Here is a 19381-nt window from a genome sequence, read left to right as displayed (position 1 = left end):
TAACATGTATATCCTTAGCAAAATAATAAATTGGAATAAACGTTTATACGTTACGAGTATTGTTTCCTACGACCGTCTCTTTACGGAATGTGTTATGGGAACACCAATTTATAATGGAGCTTTGGGTAAATGGAAAGACACCACCTCTTTTTAAGTCGTAATATTTTCATCGAATCCTCGCCAAAATATTTTGGATTTTGTATTTATATAGCTAACATTTTATTAAGTCAACTAAGCTATGTTATTTTGTCTAGGGCAACAATTAGTATATCCCTAATATTGTATGTACAGAAAGCTTTTCAATCAAAGAGGTGATGTAGTTGTTTAGTTTCTGAATCATTGAATTCTGCCTCAAAATTTAATAAATCTGTTTGCACTGGTTTGCTTCGAACCATTGAGCAGTTTAGTACCAATTAAAATGAAGAGTACTCTCTTTTAATGCTTATAAATTGAATTGCTATGTTATTGTGTTAATATTGTTTAATATTTATATATCTTGTATTCAAAAACTCTTAGCAAAGTATTAGGTTTTTAGCTCCGTAAAATAGGTTTTAACCACCGAATGCCTTGCATTGACCTCTCAAATTCTGTGTCCACATTATTTTTCATTTTGCGTTTGTTTTGTTATGTTGTGCGTCATTTCTTTTTCACATGGCATGTTTCTTGACTCATTATGTTTGGCATTATTGCCTTGTCATTGATAAAGTTCCACATGATTGTATAAGATTTGTCTCCTGTTAAAGCAGATGGAGTTTCACACATAGATACCTCTTATACAGCCTACTTGTTATTGTATAAGGGAAGCTAGGATCAAGGTCACTAAAAGTGAATACATAACAAAAAGGTTCTGCTCAATACTTCGAATACACAATTAGCTATCGCTAAAAAACTTCACCAAAAGTTGTTTGTACCAAAACCATAGTTTCGGCATTGTGACTGTAAAGTATAACTGTTAACGTCACACGTAAAAAATAGCAAATACAATATTTTATGTTAAGAAATTTATTGCGAATTGATCTTATGTAATAAAACGTACATGAACACATTTGAGTAAAGTTCTAGATCGTGATTGGTGGGGTTGGTTTTCAGCAGTGTCACCATTATTTAATATATATAATAATTCCTAAATGTGAAAAAAAGCTTGTAAGACCAAACAAAATTGTTCCATTCCTCAAACTCCAAAACTCCAAACTCCAATATATTAATCAAATACATTAAACTATGAAATAATTCTTTAAAACAACACACGTCATTTTGAGGTTCATTACTAATAATCAGTCTTATGAACTTTGACCTTGATAAAACAGATCCTATTGATGACAATTTGGAGAAGTGATTTTCCGTGGTGGCAAATTAGTGGGCGGCATGTGTACACTTGACATAAATTTTACGATGTTAGCCTTTGGTCAATATGTTTTTGATCCTGGCTTATGTAAACAATTTTTCAATACTTCATTGCAAAAGAAAGCTTTGGATGAATCGCTTCACCGTTGCTTCAAATAGGAATCAAAGAGAAAAATAAGCAGGGTTTCTGCTTAATAACAGAAACAAGACATTCATTTTCAAAAAGTCAAAGTCAAATGTTTTTAGAACTAGTTATTATAAACACTATATTATATGCATCATTCGTATTGACCCGTGTGTATTCATGTAATGTGTATTTAATAGCATGAATGCATAAAGACATATTTCAAATGTTACGAAGTGAAACTTCTGCTGCACGAGCAGGAGAGCAACCGTTCAGTAGCATGCGGTCCTTTATTTGTGGGAAGTATTAATAAATCGTTAAGCACGACCACAATTTAAATATAGCTTATTCTTAAAATACAAACGTTTGCATATACACAACCGCGCGCTATTTATAGACAGAAGTTTTCTTTTTTGATTCCTTTTACACTCGCTAGCTACAATTAAGTCATGGGTTCGGAAGACTGTGTTAACTTGCATTGTGTATAAAATGATTAAGGGAAATGTATGTTCAATCAACATTGTTCTATATTTATTGCCCACTTATTTGACTTATTTGATATTTATTTCTTTGGTAGTGTTGTTTTTGAAGTCTAAATATAAGTGTTTTTGCTTATTGTATGTATAAACATGTGAAGTTCTAAGAAAAAATTGTATTTGATATGTATATATCCTTATCAAGAATGCTTATTTATGTTTGTGCATTTTTATCTTCAACATATAGTTTTACAATGCAACTGTTGTTCTAAGTTTGCTTTATCTAGAGCACGAACATGTGCTTAATCCTATTGACAGTCAATGTCTAAGCTGCGATAATTTTCGCAAATAAACTAAGTTAAAACCCATCTTAGCCAGCTACTCCGACCAAAGTGTAAGACATATTGGTTTTCATGGATATCATACTGAGTTATTTTACATAGTAACTGATGTAACCAACAGGTGCATTCCTGGGTCTCAGTGTAGTGTCGATATCTGTGCGAATGGAGCCACGTGTGTGAACACCAGACGGGGTGATCAGTGTTTCTGTTACGGTGGGTTCACTGGAAAATTCTGTAATGAAACGGCGGTAAGTATGTGTTCAAATACTTATGTATGTTGTTTCGTATATCTAAAGACAAACCGTAGCATTGGGAAATTAAACTTTTAACTCAACACAATCAAACCCCGGGCCAAACTCACCATAGACATGTTCAGTATCATTACCTTTTGCTAAATTAAAACATGTTCAATTTATGCTACTCGAAGAACCAGCACAAAGCAGTTATGCTTTTTTAAATAAACTACACTGTCTTTATTAAGGTTTGATTATTTGTATGTCCTTGATTTCAATAAAAAATAAATGTATTTATGTTTTTTTAATAAAGTGATATTTAGGAAGGCATTTCATGTATATTGTATCCTTTTTCAACTTTTGATCGAGATAATTATGTATTAATTTAATTTTGAAAGACCTACAAATATATTCTTTATTTGTTCCTTCAAGCCACTGATATGGCAATGTGTCTTAATTATAGCTTACTTAAAGCATTAGAATATTTCGTTATTTCCTTTTAACTTCAATGCTAAACGAATATATTTGAATTACTGTTAAATATATTTTAAAGTTATTCCTAGAAGGTCGTTTCCAAGAATGAAACATTTCTTCTAAAAGATCAGCAAAACACAAAATGTTAATGATGAGCTTTTGTCGTCGCAAGTTGGTCGCTGTATGTTTATGTTTGCAAGTGTGCAGTGTAAAATTGACTATTTTTGCTGGCAAAAAAAACCATCTGGATTTTCAATATTGTTTGGTATTTGGTTTAGTGAGGAAGCAACAAAATGTACTATTGTAGTAATTAGTTCCAACCAAACGATAATTGTATTAGTAGAGTACAATAAATATATTGTTTAATCGATTTGTTCTTATTATGTGGCACTGACTTGCTCTACATACTATTAAGCAATTGAGAACATACACAGGAAAAACTACAAATATAAAATCAATCATCCCATTGAAACAATTATAATCTTCCATATAAACTTTTTACAAAAAAAAAACACACAAAAATGTTTGCTTTTTTTGATCGATTTTCCAACATCCTATCCGTTATTTGACAGCAAACCTAATTCTTATGTAATGAAATGTATTTTTGATTTGTTTTTCATGTATGTAAAACCTTTAAATTCATATAATTACATAAATATTACAGATACAAAAGTATAGATTTAAATCGTCCGTTCTAGAACTATAAGTACCAAAGTTGTACGTTGGGCTCTTTATTTTTCTGCAACATCACATTTTACAACTTTGATGGATTGTCATATTATTTGGCTTAAGAGAATGAAGACATTGCATGCCATGCTCAAGCACTATAGGTCCGTAGTTTCCATGTCAGATGATATATTTAGTTTTGCAATATTTTACCCTGACCATAATCATGTCAAGCAGCGTGGATGATTTTTAAAACAAATTGTAAGAATAATATTCATTGGGATAAGATAGAAAGATGTACACGAGAACAAGGTCACTAAGTCAAATGTCAATATCACAATTAAATATCAGATTATGGGCATTCGTCTTACTATTTTTCTGGATAAATGCATTGGTCAGAGCACATGAATTTACGCATTACTAAGACAACATTACGGGCATGATGAGTCGGCGTTTTACACGCTTGAACCTTTGCGTAGATTCAAGTTTTATTCTCATGATTTTTATGAAAGTTCAAAGGTCAAATATTCCCTAAGGCCTGTGTCGCTTTCTAGCTGGCGTGAATGTTAAATCAAACATGGCAACATTGACCATGATTATGAAAAGGCGTGTCAGCTGCCAGGTTAAAAATCAAGGTCAAGGTTGTACATAAAAGTATTAAAAATCAACCCCTAATACTGTGCTCTGAGTGTTACTTCGCCCTGCAAGGACGTATTTTCAAAAATCATTAAAGGTAATATTTCAAGTTCAAAACAATGCATTTTATAATAAACAAGGTTTTTCATAAATCCGGCGACGTAATTATCATACCCTGATAAGGTGGCATTAGTACAATAAAACAGATGCTCTAGGTGAATGTATTAAAGTAACAATACAAGGTCGACGTCTTAATATGAGAACGCAAACTCTGTTCAATCCTCAACTGAAAACAAAATTGTATTAGCGGGCTTATTTTTGTGAGAATGCCCGTTTGTTTGTTTGTTGTGTCAACTTTGAAATGCTTATCACACGTTATTTCACTAAATGTTTTTGAAATACAAAATTCTTTAAAACTATTTCGCTATTTTAATCTATTTGCTGCCAGGCAGTTTTACTCTTTGAATGTCGTCCGAATTTCTATGTTCACTTAAATAGGGGTGTACCTTTAAAGCATTTCTCTCAATCAGTGTTGGTTATTGAAAACACAAATACAAACAAATATGACTGTTAGGTGCAAACCAATTTTGCATACAGTTTATACACAATGCCCTTAATGATTTTTTTTCTAAAAGAAGATTTAACAAATTTGGCACCTTCACAGAACTTTTTTTTTATTAACATTAGCACATACCTGTTATTTAACAAAATATGAATGCTATTTGCCTATTAAGTATTTTAGGCAATAGGTGAAAAATGTTTGCATTGCGCTGCGTGAGTGTCTCCAAATTAACATATTTTAAGCTCTGTATGTGGTTTAATAGTTATAATCAGGTAGGACATGTTTGCCCATTTATTGAATAGAAGTCTATTTAATAGGGCTCCACCTTGGGTCAGCTGAAATTCATAGAAGCGCCACAAAGCAGGAAAATTAAAAGAGGCGGACAGTCGGTAAGCTTGTGCAGAGTGGAGAACCTGGCTTCAGGAGAGCGAGTTGTCTACGCTTGGTGAGTAAAATAATTACTGATTTTATTAAGGTAGCGTACCGTTATCAATTTTTGCATTATTAGCCGATGTAAGCTGATTGCGATATTTTTAGAAAGTGTATTCGGGTCGTTACGACTTGATTCGGCATAGCCCGATAAAAACGTGTTTCCTATACAAATGTTCCCTGTTTGGGATTCTTAATGATGATTCAATTTAAGATTGGTATGCATAGGTTTCGTTTTATTAATAACTGACTGTGACAGTCGTTTTAGGAAATATGATCGAAAATAGAAAACTGATTGAACAACCAACCTGGATTGCAAAAAACAAAGATTCGAAAACTGTGTATAGTTGTTAATTGGAATGACTGACACCTTATGATTTCTAAGACAACAGGTCAAAGATTAAAGATATCGATGGCAAATTTCAAAAGGGCTTGTTAGATAAAAATCGGTCGTATCTATTATCTGAAAACGCGGAATATCGTTTAAAATAATATATTGGTTTGTCTTAAGGACCAAAATCACCTGCTATCAATTTAAAGGCAAGAAGTCAACTTCATAGAGGCTTACACGTTACACAAACTTCTTTTGTTGGCACGGATACTTAATTTATATGCCCTAACAAAATGGAATGCGTTAAGAATTGCAACATTCATAAGGTTATGTACGCAACTCTTCTTGAATGGCGCAGGGGTTTCGATCACACGTTCACATCTGAATGACCTTAATTAGTAGACGATCGTTAAGAAAGCAATTTCAGCTGCGACGTACCATTCACAAATGACCAACATGCAGATAACGTACCGTGCGCAATTCACTACAATACACTTGGACAAAAGGTGAACGTCGAATTTAGAGGAAAAATCTCAAAATAAATAAATAAATTATGAGCATTCGTGATAATGAGCTCGAAATATTGCCAACTGGCATCTGGTTATTACCTGAAATGCCCTGCGTTGCGTTGCTTTAACCATCCGAGATAGGTTTAAGTTTTATTGATAAGATACTTCATAAGCAACTGCTTGATGAATTTAAATGAAACTGAAAACATGTACATCCAATTAAAAAAATGGCAGCATAAGACTAGTCTGGAAACTGTAGCTGGTCATTTCTCTAAAGTAGGGACCCCTGATTACAAAACCTTTACATACTATGTAATGCATGGTAAAACATTTAATTTGGTTTGCTAGTTGCTAAGGAATGGCTTTTGGAATTTCAGTCGAATTGTATTCTTATATCGCCTTATAGACCAAGTTTGGTAGCTTCAATTGTTGGGAATATAATTTCTCACATTTGGAAGATGGCTTAAATTTTTGTCACGGTTGTGAACACATGCTTTTTAGACAGGTAACAACTATTCGTGCTTAAACATTTTTAAAAAGCTTTATATGTATATATTTTGTTTCAAGATTCCTACTCCATATTGGGACCATTTATGGAAAAGCGATGGTCAAGTGTTAATAACAAATTAAGCTTAACTTGTTTTGACCATTAATTCAATAATGAGCAATTGAACATAAAATAGATAGGGTCACAGTCATTCTTAGTAAATATTCAAGAATTAAATAGTTGTACTCAATTGCTTAAACAAACGGAGGAATTCACATAAAAGTTCATACATTATTGCAAAATGTCCAGCGATTGTATACGGGGTCGATGCGATCAAGGTCAAAGTCACTATTAACAAACACTAAAGTTAAGGCTTACAAACTAGAATGTACTCTGATCTACCGGGTGGATTTGGTCACGTCACGGGTCAAGTTCACTTTTACTTAATATATAAAAAATGGTTTTTACTCAAACTCAGAGAATACGCGTCTTTAGAATGGTGCAAATAAGAAAAAAAAACATTTATTTATTTATATATATATATATATATATATATATATATATATATATATATATATATATATATATAGCTTAAAAGTTACCACAAATTGCATGATTAGGATCGCAACGATTGCATTTGCGAAAAAAAACACAGAAACTCCTGACAAAACAAGAAGAGCTGTTGTTGTAAACTTCAATGAATGGTACATCTTTATGAAAAAAATGCTCCTAAACGAGTAGAACATAGCTTCTCGTAATTTTCTTCTCATTATATCATTACAATATTTGTATAATTGAATGTCTGACGTAATCGAAAACTTAAACGGCAATGCACAGAAAATCTTATGGAAAATATCCAGAAATGTACAACGAAACATAATTCATTTGGAAACGAAAAATAATTCATTTGGAAAGCATGGAAAGCTATGTATATATATATACAAAAACATCCGATGGATTTACTGTTATGTCAGTGATAATGATGTTTCTCTTAGGTAAAACACACCAACAGAGCAAATAATTTTTGTCAGACACATTAGATCTCCCTTCCTACACACGCATAAGTCAAGAACATATTTTACTGAAAAGACAGTACCAACTGTTTTTGTTGTTTTTTTGATAATTTACATTATATTCAAATACAACTTTAAACCACAAAGTAAGGTATTGAACAGGAGAAAGGTATTATCATTTTATCTTTTTTTTTGTATGAAAATAAAAGTAAAATATTCTTTGTATCTAGAGCTTTTTTAAAATGCAAAAATAGTATGTTTATGTTTTGACATATTGATCTGTTGTGAGGAACGTTTAGCTTAAACCAACATCCTAAACATTTCAGTATAATAATGCACGATAATTAAAGATGAAAATTGCTCATTATCAATCCAAGACGTTTACCGTGGTTCTTGTGCAGAAAATATTAAATGATATTATTTTGTACTATTTATTGATGAGCTTTTAGCATCAATTCCCAACATTATAATATATATGTGCAATAGCATATAAGGGTATAATGTACTAAGCGCGAAGTTATATATATTGTTTTTTTCAATTACGAGAAGTTCATAAAATGTGTCAGGAATGTACCTGTTTGTAAACCGGAACGGGTTGGCGCCCTGAACGGCGATGCATGTAATGTACATATGTAAAGCTAATAAATATGACGATTGTTCTCGTACACTTGAACATTATATGTATAATTGTATAAACATATTCTAGTGCTATCGAATCTAATGGAGGAATAAGCACACACGGCGCCTGTAATAAATAAAGATGAATATGCTCACTACTTTCATGCGTATATATATAGTTAATTTTTTTAAATACTTAAAATAAAAAATCAGCTTTAAACAGATTTGGAAGTTTAAACATTTAGATTCCAAAGTTTCGATTCAGATCGGGCACCACACGTTCTAAAAGCTAGCGGAGGCGTTAAATCACATACGGAATTATCACAGATCGTAGCTAAGAAAACCTTGGAACTCTTCGGGAACCACCGCTTTCATGGCTTGATTTCATATGCTTGCCCATTCTATCAGGGACTTATATTGTGTAAACAAAACCTGGAGCAAACAAATCAACCATAACGAAATATCTTGCTAAAACACAACGTTTGCAAAACTCTAACGGTTCTGAGGTCAACGGTGATATGGCATTATATGTAGAACAAAACGGGTCAAAGATTCTTCGGTGTTCATTTTGAATCAGCTAAGCAGCATATAGTTCCACTTTATTATAATTGTTTGTCTCCATGGACATTAATTTATTGTGTAAGGAATCATTAATATGCATGCTTTATTATTTTGCCATTTTAACTTACTGATAAACTGTCTATTGATTAATTACTTGCCGTGTGTAAATGTTGTCAACATCTGATAACCGGACCTGTAAACTACTGTGGCATTGAGGTGACATTCAATCATTTTTTTAAATTGCACACCTCTTTTTCTTTTGTTTCCAAAGACATACTTGCTCGTGGGAACGACTTACTAATTCGTGGGAACAAGTAAGCTATGTCTTTGAAACGACTAACTAACTCAAGGGAACGAGATACAAAAAGAAGAGTGCAAAGCTAAATAAAAGAGTGATGCTATGAAATAAGAGCGGTGCAGTTTATAAAATAGTGGTGCGTTAAACAAAAGAGGAGAGAATTTAAGCTATCTGGAGGGAACAACTTAGCTTACTCATTCCCACGAGTAAGTCAGCCAATCAAATTGTTTGTTATATAAATTTTCACTTTTATTTTTCATTTAACTCCTACCTAATAAACTATTTGACAAGTGAAAGTTGGGACGAATTTTGAATGAAAGATGCAATTTCTAAACGTTTGTTTTTAACTGAAATATATTTTTGATTATTTAATTTTTATTATTATTTATATTATAATTTTGGTGTGGTCTTGTGCTGTGCGGGGAAGCCAGAGTACTCGGAGGAAACCCCACCTTTCCGGTATGGTAAACACCTACCACATTCACATGCATCCGGTGTTAAATGATATCACGCCAGCTATATATATGCTTACAGACTATTTGCACATGTTTTGCAACATTCGATTGGCTGACTGACTCGTTTCCTCGAGATAGCTCAAATTCGCTTTCCTTTGTTTAATGTACTCCTTCTTAATTTACTTCACCGTTCTTTTTTTCGCTTGCGATATTGATAACAGTGAGAAGATAGATCAAAGGAGCATTATATTGTAAAAAATGCAATTAAACATTGTTATATTTACACCGGCGTTGTATGATAGTAACAACATAGTTAGCAAATTTATGTGTTTAAAATGAACAAAGCCTTTAAACTCCCGCCATTAACAAAGAAACACAATCCGGTTTTCGTAGTGGTCGATTACTGAATTACTGTAAATTTAAAGAAATATATTTTCCTTTTTCATTGGTGATCTTTTATTATATTCCTTAATTTTACATTCTTATGTTAAAACACATGGTAGAATGTGGTAAAATTAAAAAGGGAATTATATTCAATAATGTATTACACGATATATTTTCAGGTATTTTAAAAGCGAGGCTATTGGAAATTACCAAGACCGTTCTAAATTGAGAGATGATGAGGGATTGCTATTGGTACATGATTTTCGTCTTTATGCAATTATACTTTTGTGACAATGTAAGTGTAACGAATGGATAAGGGAAGAAACAGCCAGAGTAATTACTTGTCGTTGCGTTCATAAACCAGTATTCAATACTTAAATTTTTTGAACATTTGTTGAATTGTAAAGTCTTGTTAACAAAGAACACGTGAGCATTTTTCTCAAAAGCAAGAGGCATCATGGGAGCCGGAAGTTTCGGGGAAGCGTCGTGTCATAAAATGTTGCAACTGTAGGTATTTTTAAGCACTTGATTATTTAGTTATAGCTAGGCATCCAGCCGTAAAAATATGGTTTATCATTATTGTTAACATAACTGGCTTTGCGTAGGTTTCAGAAGGCTTAATTGAATTTTGTCGCCACGCACAAAGCACTAAGTCGCAGCCTCGTAAAGTGGTCTCAGGCTACATTTTATAAACAAATTAAAGTAATTACAAATGTGAGCATTGCTTAAATATTATCAATCACATTAGAATCAAAATCTCAAATAATTTTAGTTTTTGGTTCAAAAAACATGTTTAAATAGAAAGCAATTATTGTGTCATGTTTTTGTTAAATGGCTAATCTATATGCTGTTCAATTTACTCTAAATTAAACATATTTGATGATAATTTTAGTTACTGAAATGAAACGCACTATAAATAAAATTTGATTTTATTCACTTGATGTGCTGGAAGTTCTCACGGGAGCTTTTTTTATCACTTTATGTCGGGCGTCCTTTGTCGTGTTTCATATGGTGTGCGTCGTCTATTTTACGCTCGTTACCTATCTTGACAACACTTAAGTCAGACTTTCGTTTATTCCCTTTCCCCGAAACTCTTTTAGTCTTGAGATAAAATCATAAAACATGTTGTATTAAGTCACCACGTTACACTATTTATATTGACAACATCTAATAAACGGAATGTTAAAATTATAGAATCCACCTTTATTACTCAATATTTATTAAACAATAATGTTATCTAAGGGCAAAGTTGGAATTCGGGTTATGTAAGATAAAAACTGAGTAACTATGAAAAATATAACAAATAAACTCATTACAAGTAAAAAAAAATCACAGTTGTTATTCAATCGTAATCAAAGCTCATCAAAATATTGATTTTGTCAATAATTAGGTCAATTTTGATTCTATGTCAATTTGGATCAACAACTGGATCTTAGAAAAAGTGTGTTTTTCAAATTATAAGCCTCATTTATTATTAATGTTTGTCGGAATATTTATCTTTAAAATATCTAGGCCAAGTGAGAATTTGGCAACAAGTGGATAAAAAAACTTAGGTCTTATGAAATTCTAATAAACAATCACAAATCCTCAATTCTCTTCTTGTAACGATGCAACTTACTATGAATGTTTATGTTTTATATGTATTTGGACTCGTTAAAAGGGGTAATATGAAATAAAAAATAGATCAGTTGTTCAAATAATTGACAATTTGTGTATGTTTAACTCGGCCAATCGCTTAATGGCCATCATGTTTCTCTTTTAATTAACACTTTTTTGTAGATAAATGATTTTAATGAAGAGTTTGAAGGAAGATACACGTGTGTGGCAACAGCGGGTAATTTGATTACGAAACACTCCATTCAACTTTTCATGGATGAATGCTTTCCAGGCAAGTTATATTTGAGTCAAACCCAATTCATGCATGTCAATGGGTACTTATTTTTCTGATTGAAGTTAACTTTAACTCAACAATTGGCCTGTAATTTCATACCATATTATTGTGCATTTATGTCTGCGTTTATAAACAGACTGACAGACAGACAGTGAGGCAGACAGAAAAACAGAGAGACAGACAGAAACACATACGCACGGACAGACAGACAGGCGGACAGACGGAAAGACTGACAGACAGACAGGCAGACAGAGAGTTTGACAGACAGACAGATTTGACTTGCACAATATGCAGCGCCGACATCACAAGTGATTTGTATTGATATATATCAACATCTTTATGCTTTAATAAATTTGATCTCATACTCATCGAATCATTTACAAATAATTACAGTTTTATTAGTTCTGACTTATTAGTTGATTGCAAATGTACATATTAAAAACAGATGGGTTATTATAGAAATATTTTTTATGTATCTCTTTTTTATATCAACAAATGTTGAAGAGATAATACAAAATGCGAATGTATACAAACATAAGTATGTTTCAAGTTCATATAGTTAATTGGACGACACTTCGAAGATTTGAACGTTGGTTGCATTTTTAATAAAACACATTTGAAGTCATTTTCCTTTAATAACCGTGTACGAAAGCTGCTCATTTGATACATCTTAATCACGAGTGACGGGAGTGGCCTTGCCTTATATGGATTTAATGCAATATTTTTATATCCATTGGTCAGTAACAAATATTTGGTTTTCAACATCAGATAAAGAAGTATTGCAAGTAGAAATCTACCATCTTCTCCTGCTCCATTAAATACTCCATTAAAACATTGACGATATTTTTCAAATATCTGCTTTTTTTACTTATATTATTATAATTGTTCCATAGTATAAAGCTACAGTTCTGACAGGTGGCATCATTATATTGTTTTGTGACCTTCTTGGATTTTTTTAAAAATTGTCTTGTCTGAAAAGATTTTTTTATTTAAACTCACTTTCAAAACATCTTTGATGGTTTTACTCCTTTGACAAACATGAACGCCGGTGGTAGTGATTTGTTTGGAATAAGAACACCACTAACATTATTGAAACTATTGTTGTAAAAAAACTGGCATTTTAACAACTTTAATATATATATATATATCCCACATCAGGAAATCGTGCAGTGTTACAAACGAAAATGCAGTGTCCTCAAAACGCATTAATGCACAATGCGTTATAAGACACCAGAGGTTTCCAGTCTCTTACACATTTTAAGTCGACATTCACGTTATCACAACTTTCACCTCTTGTATTTTTGTATGTTAAGGGATCAAAGGTCCATCGGATGCTGTTGACTACACCGGTAGAACTGTAACTCTGACATGTTCGATCGAAGAAGCAGGCGACATTTGGTGGGAGAAGGACAACATGATAATAGATAAAGGACTAAAATTTCATGTAAAATTATATATATATCTTTCACCTGCCATTTGATACTGTGGATTAAATGAGATTATAATGTTACTGCTTAATAACGGTCACATGGACAGTTCAATATCTAGCTATATTAAATATTTATCGAAACCAGTATTAAACAGTCTGGGGCCATTTTAAAACTGGTGGCAGCGCTGTTATAGTTGCAAAAGAATAGTGTCTTTTTTCCTAATGCGACTTTTCAACGCGATTGCTAACGGAATAGACTAAATATTTCTTATTTAGTTACACCATTTACGAGCGTTACTTTCAATCAACTGGTAAAAAATATTGTCCTTATCATCAAGTTGCTGTTATTGATTGATTAACTCTCTATTTTATTTATACGTATACCATGTTTGTGATTTTTAAAAACTACTAATTACATGTGCCAAAGTTACGTTTCCACTGTCACTTATTAATAACAAACTATATGCAGAACATTACGTTTGTTTTCACCAATTTAGACATTTAATAAACAACAGTAACTTTACCAAGTAATTTTACCCAGTCACAGTGCAATTCATGTTCTATTTGCTCAATATCACCAACCAATTTGTTACGGTCATACATATACTAATTTGGGCGTAAGAGAGAGATACAAACAAGTGTTTTACTGCGAAAAATCCGATGGATATCATACCAATTAGTTGTGTCCTTTGTGAATTATTACCTAATAGTTAATTATAAAGTGGCTATGGCATCAAAATGGTATGTTCTTTTTAAATATGTCATTTTAATAATAATATAGATATAAAGGCCAATTTATATATACTGTATGCATAATTTCACGGTGCTTTGATTTGTTATTCAAAAAGTCAAAAGTATTTCCCCTCAGACCCTTGGTCACGTGGTCACGGTAAGTGATTTACAATGCATGGCCAATCGAACAGTTCAAATTAACGGTTCTTTTCGAATTAAGTGGCTCAGAATGGTTATTCTACTTTATGATTTTATAATATTTAAAGCAACGGAGACAACATATACAAATAAAAACCTTTATTAGACATTGATCAATGGCTTTTTCGTGGGTATTTTTTTACATTTAACATACATTAGATACAAACAAACAAATGTTATATACATCTAATTACACAATAAAATGCCCCGGATGGTCAAAAACTACTGGGGCAGGATTCATTGCTACATGAAAACATGCAAAACAAATTTTTACAAGAGAAGGTGTGCACTGAACAAGTACATTACACATAAGTTATTTGTTTCCGGACTATTTTGACTTGTGAGATGTATCAAATAATGACATGAAATTCATAGACTAAGGGAAAATTATACATGTAAATACTTAGGAATTCAGTAAAGAACAGTGTGATCAGATTTGTTTCCATTTCAGATGTGGCAGAATAAAACTATCCACCACCTTCGGATTTATATAGTAGAAGAACAGGACGCGGGTGTATACACTTGTGTTGCTAATGATAAAACGGGCTGTTCAACAAGACGCAGTGCAAAGCTTACAATACAGAACTGGGGAAAGCACGAGACATGTACGTTATCGTTAATGTCACTAAGACCAATTCAACTTGAAGCATTTTATCAAACACATTAAATCGTGTGTAAAACGCTGTTTCGCCAGATCTGAGGTTACTGTCATATACGAAGATCAAAGACATTAACAATAAGAGTTAAAGCCAATGTTATTTGACGAGAAATAAATGGACCGTATTAAAACAAGTATGTCATAAATTTCTTATGAAACATTATACACACACACTATATGGAGAAATTGCTTAGGGTTGGATACGGGATGTGTTGAATTAAGGTTATATTTACTAAAATAACAAATTAAGTTTTCACACATTACCTCGTTAATAAATAGACATACTCCCAAAAGAGCAAAAATGATTGTCAATAAAATCACGTATCTGGGTATGAAAACAGCTGATACCTTTAAAATATTTTCAAAAACATACGCGTTTTAAAGAAGTGTAACGTGTCAGTTAAGTACCTTGTGTAATCTACATCCCTTTGTGTCAAAACCGGGTTAATCTTGATAACGAAACAGCAGTGAATGTGTGCATGGATTATGTTGGAATTTAATGCCTCATGTCTACGGTAAAGTTTTAAAATATTGTTCAACTTAGTGTTTGTTTTTGTTCAAACATAGAGCATGATTGTTCGTTAGGATCTTAAATTCGCCGATCGGTCGACTGACGAAATTTATGAAAATTAATGCCTGACGATTAATAATGGTTTCACAGTATTACGTACCGTATCAACCGTTAGTGTTTTTATGAGAATACCTTTTTTATAAGGTGGGTTTCCTAGGTAAAAAAAAAGTAAGATCGATGATATAAAACCTATTCATACAGAAGTGTGTAACTATATAGATACTTAATATGTAGAAGACCTTAAGGGAGAGATTTTACGTTTTCCTCACAAGAACGTCAAATTAACAATTACTTAAATATATAAGCAAGGTAACTTTTTACCTTTTTGTATTTTTGTTGCCGGCCTCGCTGGGCTCAAATGTTCAATTCTTCCCCTGTCATAAATAAATCAATTAATTTGGATTGATGCTATTCATCACAAGCATTCCAATAGTTTATAGTGTTTAAATAAGGACTTGTGTTGAACTGAGTCGTTTCAGAAACACAAAAACAAAGTGTCCAATCTGCTCCGTTAACTTGTCAAATCACGTTTTTTCAAGACGACCAACTTTATCTCTATTAATATAAAAACATAACCACTCGATCAATATATTTAAATAAAGATATTTTAATAAAACGGGAATCTTAGATCTTTTCACTGCATCATTACTCTTCTGCTGAAGTATCTGATAATTATCTTTTAAAACTAAACTTGATGTGGTACTATTCAGTTCAAAAACTTAAAGTTCTTCATACATTACGATATTGTATAAAAAAAATCCACGAAAGATGCGATTTTAAGATAATGATGTTATTATCAAGTTTGGTTCACAGTACATTCATCCCTAATTGTTTCTAAATTGATTGATATTTTTAATTATATCAGAAATTGTGAATGATTTTTCATTAATTATCAATCACAAATGGTGTAGCTTATTGTATGTACTACACGAAGCCACAGCACAGCCTTTATCCAACTATCCCATGATATTATTAATACAATTAAAACCTGATCTATGGGGCAGTAACACATGATACTTATCTCAAAATCATTTCTTGAAAAACATTACAATAAAGACTGAATATACATCGATACCATATTATATGGTCTTAATTTAAGTTAAAATAAATGTAACTGTAAGTTGATGACATGTAAGTACGATGAGAAATATGATAATTTCGCCACATATCATTTCTCGATCACTTTTTATGCCCCCCTTCGAAGAAGAGGGGGTATATTGCTTTGCTCATGTTGGTCTGTCGGTCCGTCCACAAGGTGGTTGTCAGACGATAACTCAAGAACGCTTGGGCCTAGGATCATGAAACTTCATAGGTACATTGATCATGACTCGCAGATGACCCCTAATAATTTTGAGGTCACTAGGTCAAAAGTCAAGGTCACTGTGACCCGAAATAGTAAAATGGTTTTTGGATGATAACTCAAAAACGCATACGCCTAGGATCATGAAACTTCATGGGTAGATTGATCCTGACTTGCAGATGACCCCTATTGATTTTGAGGTCACTAGGTCAAAGGTCAAGGTCACGGTGACCCGAAATAGTAAAATGGTTTTCGGATGATAACTCGAGAACGCATACGCCTAGGATCATGAAACTTCATAGGTAGATTGATCATGACTTGCAGATGACCCCTATTGATTTTGAGGTCACAAGGTCAAGGTCATGGTGACCCGAAATAGTAAAATGATTTTCGGATGATAACTCAAGGACGCCTTTGCCTAGGATCATGACACTTCATAGGTACATTGATCGTGACTCGCAGATGACCCCTATTGATATTCAGGTCACTAGGTCAAAGGTCAAGGTCACAGTGACAAAAATCGTATTCACACAATGGCTGCCACTACAACGGGCAGCCCATATGGGGGCATGCATGTTTTACAAACAGCCCTTGTTTTAAATTAACTGGTAGAAGTGCAAATACTCAATAATCTGACCGTGTCTTTAACAATATTTGAACATAATTGAAGTATTGTTTCTTTGAATTTGCAGACGTCTAAAATAATATGAAATAGTATATCAAGCTACATAACATTGATCCCATACTTTAAGTCAATGTGAGACTTTAATGTTGAATGGCCTTAGAAAAACAGAAGGGCTGAGATATTACGCCTTCATTTTTACAATGATAATCTTAAACGTGTTCACACATGTAAATATGTCAGAGTAAATACAAAACGAATACTATTTTATTTGTTACATTCTTGCATTTTTAAAGGATATAATGCTTTAACATTAAAACGTTCTTGCGTATTGATTAAAAAAAGGGATTTATCTAATCATTACGAGTTTTAAAATTAATATTATGAACATGCTACTTTAAATTTATTGAGTTAATAATTTACTGTGAAACCAATATGAATCGTCGAACACGAGCTTTCGTGTGTTTGTTCGCTGGTGTCAAATGAATTAAAATATTCAACAGAAATAAGTGACGAAAGTAAATATTACCAACATTTTGTGAAATCATTTTTTTTTGGGGGGGGGGGATGGGGGTGGGGGGACAACCTTTTGACCTGTGGGTGAATGTATTCGCTCCATCGATTGGCATTTTAAAGCATTTGGACATGCACTATAGCTCATGATGCATGTGAATGTAAAACCCAATTTTCTGTGTTACGGTCAACCTGTATACATGTATTGCTAAACGCGCGAGACATGTTGTCAAATTAGGTTGGGAAGATAGGATTGTTTAATGAGAGTACGCGTTGAAATTTAACAGTGACAATATAAGCCTGTAAAGGTTTGACTTACATTAATTTGCTCTACAGTTCATTTTCGTTAAATGTTTTCCTTGAACCAACATATTTAAGTGAAAAAAAATCTAAAAGTTACAGATCGCTCTATGTTCAGCACTTATCTATTCGTAGTTTGTTACGGTTTAATTTGCATGCGCTTGACTGTATTCGTGTCTAACCGACATTATAAGTACCACTGCTGCTAATACAATTAAATCAGACACGAGGGTACCACTAATTAGACAGCTGGTTGCGACGCTTGTGTATTGTACGTACGGATGGTCAAGTAATTGTTATGTTACACTGGGCCTTAAATACACATTTATCAAGATATTTTTATAATGAGAATATGGCACTACTGGTAAATGGCACGTTGCTCTTATAGCGTAAGTAAATTGGGCGTAATTGGTGTTAGAATAAAGGAAACCGCATAACAAATCTACTTTCAGCTTCTTGGAAAAATTAGAAATCCACGAATATACGATCCAACGAATATGCCCGATTATTCAAATCCAAGAAACTTGTCATGTCAGCGAAATAAATTCAGTGCGTCATATGTTTGGATCCCATATCCTATACATTATTACTGTATAATTTTACAATGAAAGCGTACAATATGAATGAATTAAATGACGGCGCTGTACCTTTTTCATCTGCTTAGCGGCTCCATGGTGTGATTACCCGCTGTGATTCCTTACATCTTTCTCGAATGACATTTTCATCAGTTGAAGCGAGTGTTGAACGTTACTAAACATACATCACTTCACTTGGACAGACTATCATAATCTATCTTTATGCAATCATTTACCGAAGGCACGTTGAACAAATTAGTGTCATTAGTAAAAAAAAAAAACCCGGATAGTCATTCGTCAATATCACTGATATATATCGAACGATTGTTGGCCTAAGTGCGCTGCCTTTAGTAACATCACAGGTAACCTCGCTCCATTCCGATTTATCCCTATTCACAACAACTCAATGTTTTCTATTTGTCAAGAAGGGTTTCACCCAGCTTAGGCAATTATCATCTTACCACAGACTATAACCTTCCTGATCGGTCTAAGATATAGTACGGTATCGAATGCTGTACATAAGTCAAAATATATGAAATTAAAACCATGAATTTCAAGTGTCCATACTTTCAAGCAACTAAAAAGCACATGGACAAATAGATAGAAAGCCCTACTGAATGATTAAAAACAAATTATTGTTTATCATAATGC

At 32.8% G+C, this 19381-nt stretch overlaps 1 protein-coding gene across 1 annotated transcript in view; it reads left to right on the top strand.

Moving 5' to 3' along the window:
* The window catches only part of LOC127854717 (uncharacterized), a 150782-nt gene that overhangs the window by 109680 nt on the left and 21721 nt on the right, over positions 1 to 19381 (top strand). Inside the window, exons 37-42 of the mRNA XM_052389775.1 lie at positions 2407 to 2533; positions 5174 to 5301; positions 10121 to 10193; positions 11721 to 11829; positions 13146 to 13276; positions 14643 to 14796. Coding sequence (XP_052245735.1) covers positions 2407 to 2533; positions 5174 to 5301; positions 10121 to 10193; positions 11721 to 11829; positions 13146 to 13276; positions 14643 to 14796 — 722 coding nt within the window. The remainder of the gene's footprint in view (positions 1 to 2406; positions 2534 to 5173; positions 5302 to 10120; positions 10194 to 11720; positions 11830 to 13145; positions 13277 to 14642; positions 14797 to 19381) is intronic.

This window comes from Dreissena polymorpha, chromosome 13 (assembly GCF_020536995.1).
Source record: "Dreissena polymorpha isolate Duluth1 chromosome 13, UMN_Dpol_1.0, whole genome shotgun sequence".
Classification (NCBI taxonomy): domain Eukaryota; kingdom Metazoa; phylum Mollusca; class Bivalvia; order Myida; family Dreissenidae; genus Dreissena; species Dreissena polymorpha.
Note: the sequence above shows the minus strand (reverse complement) of the source record. Positions and strands in the feature narration are given on the sequence as shown.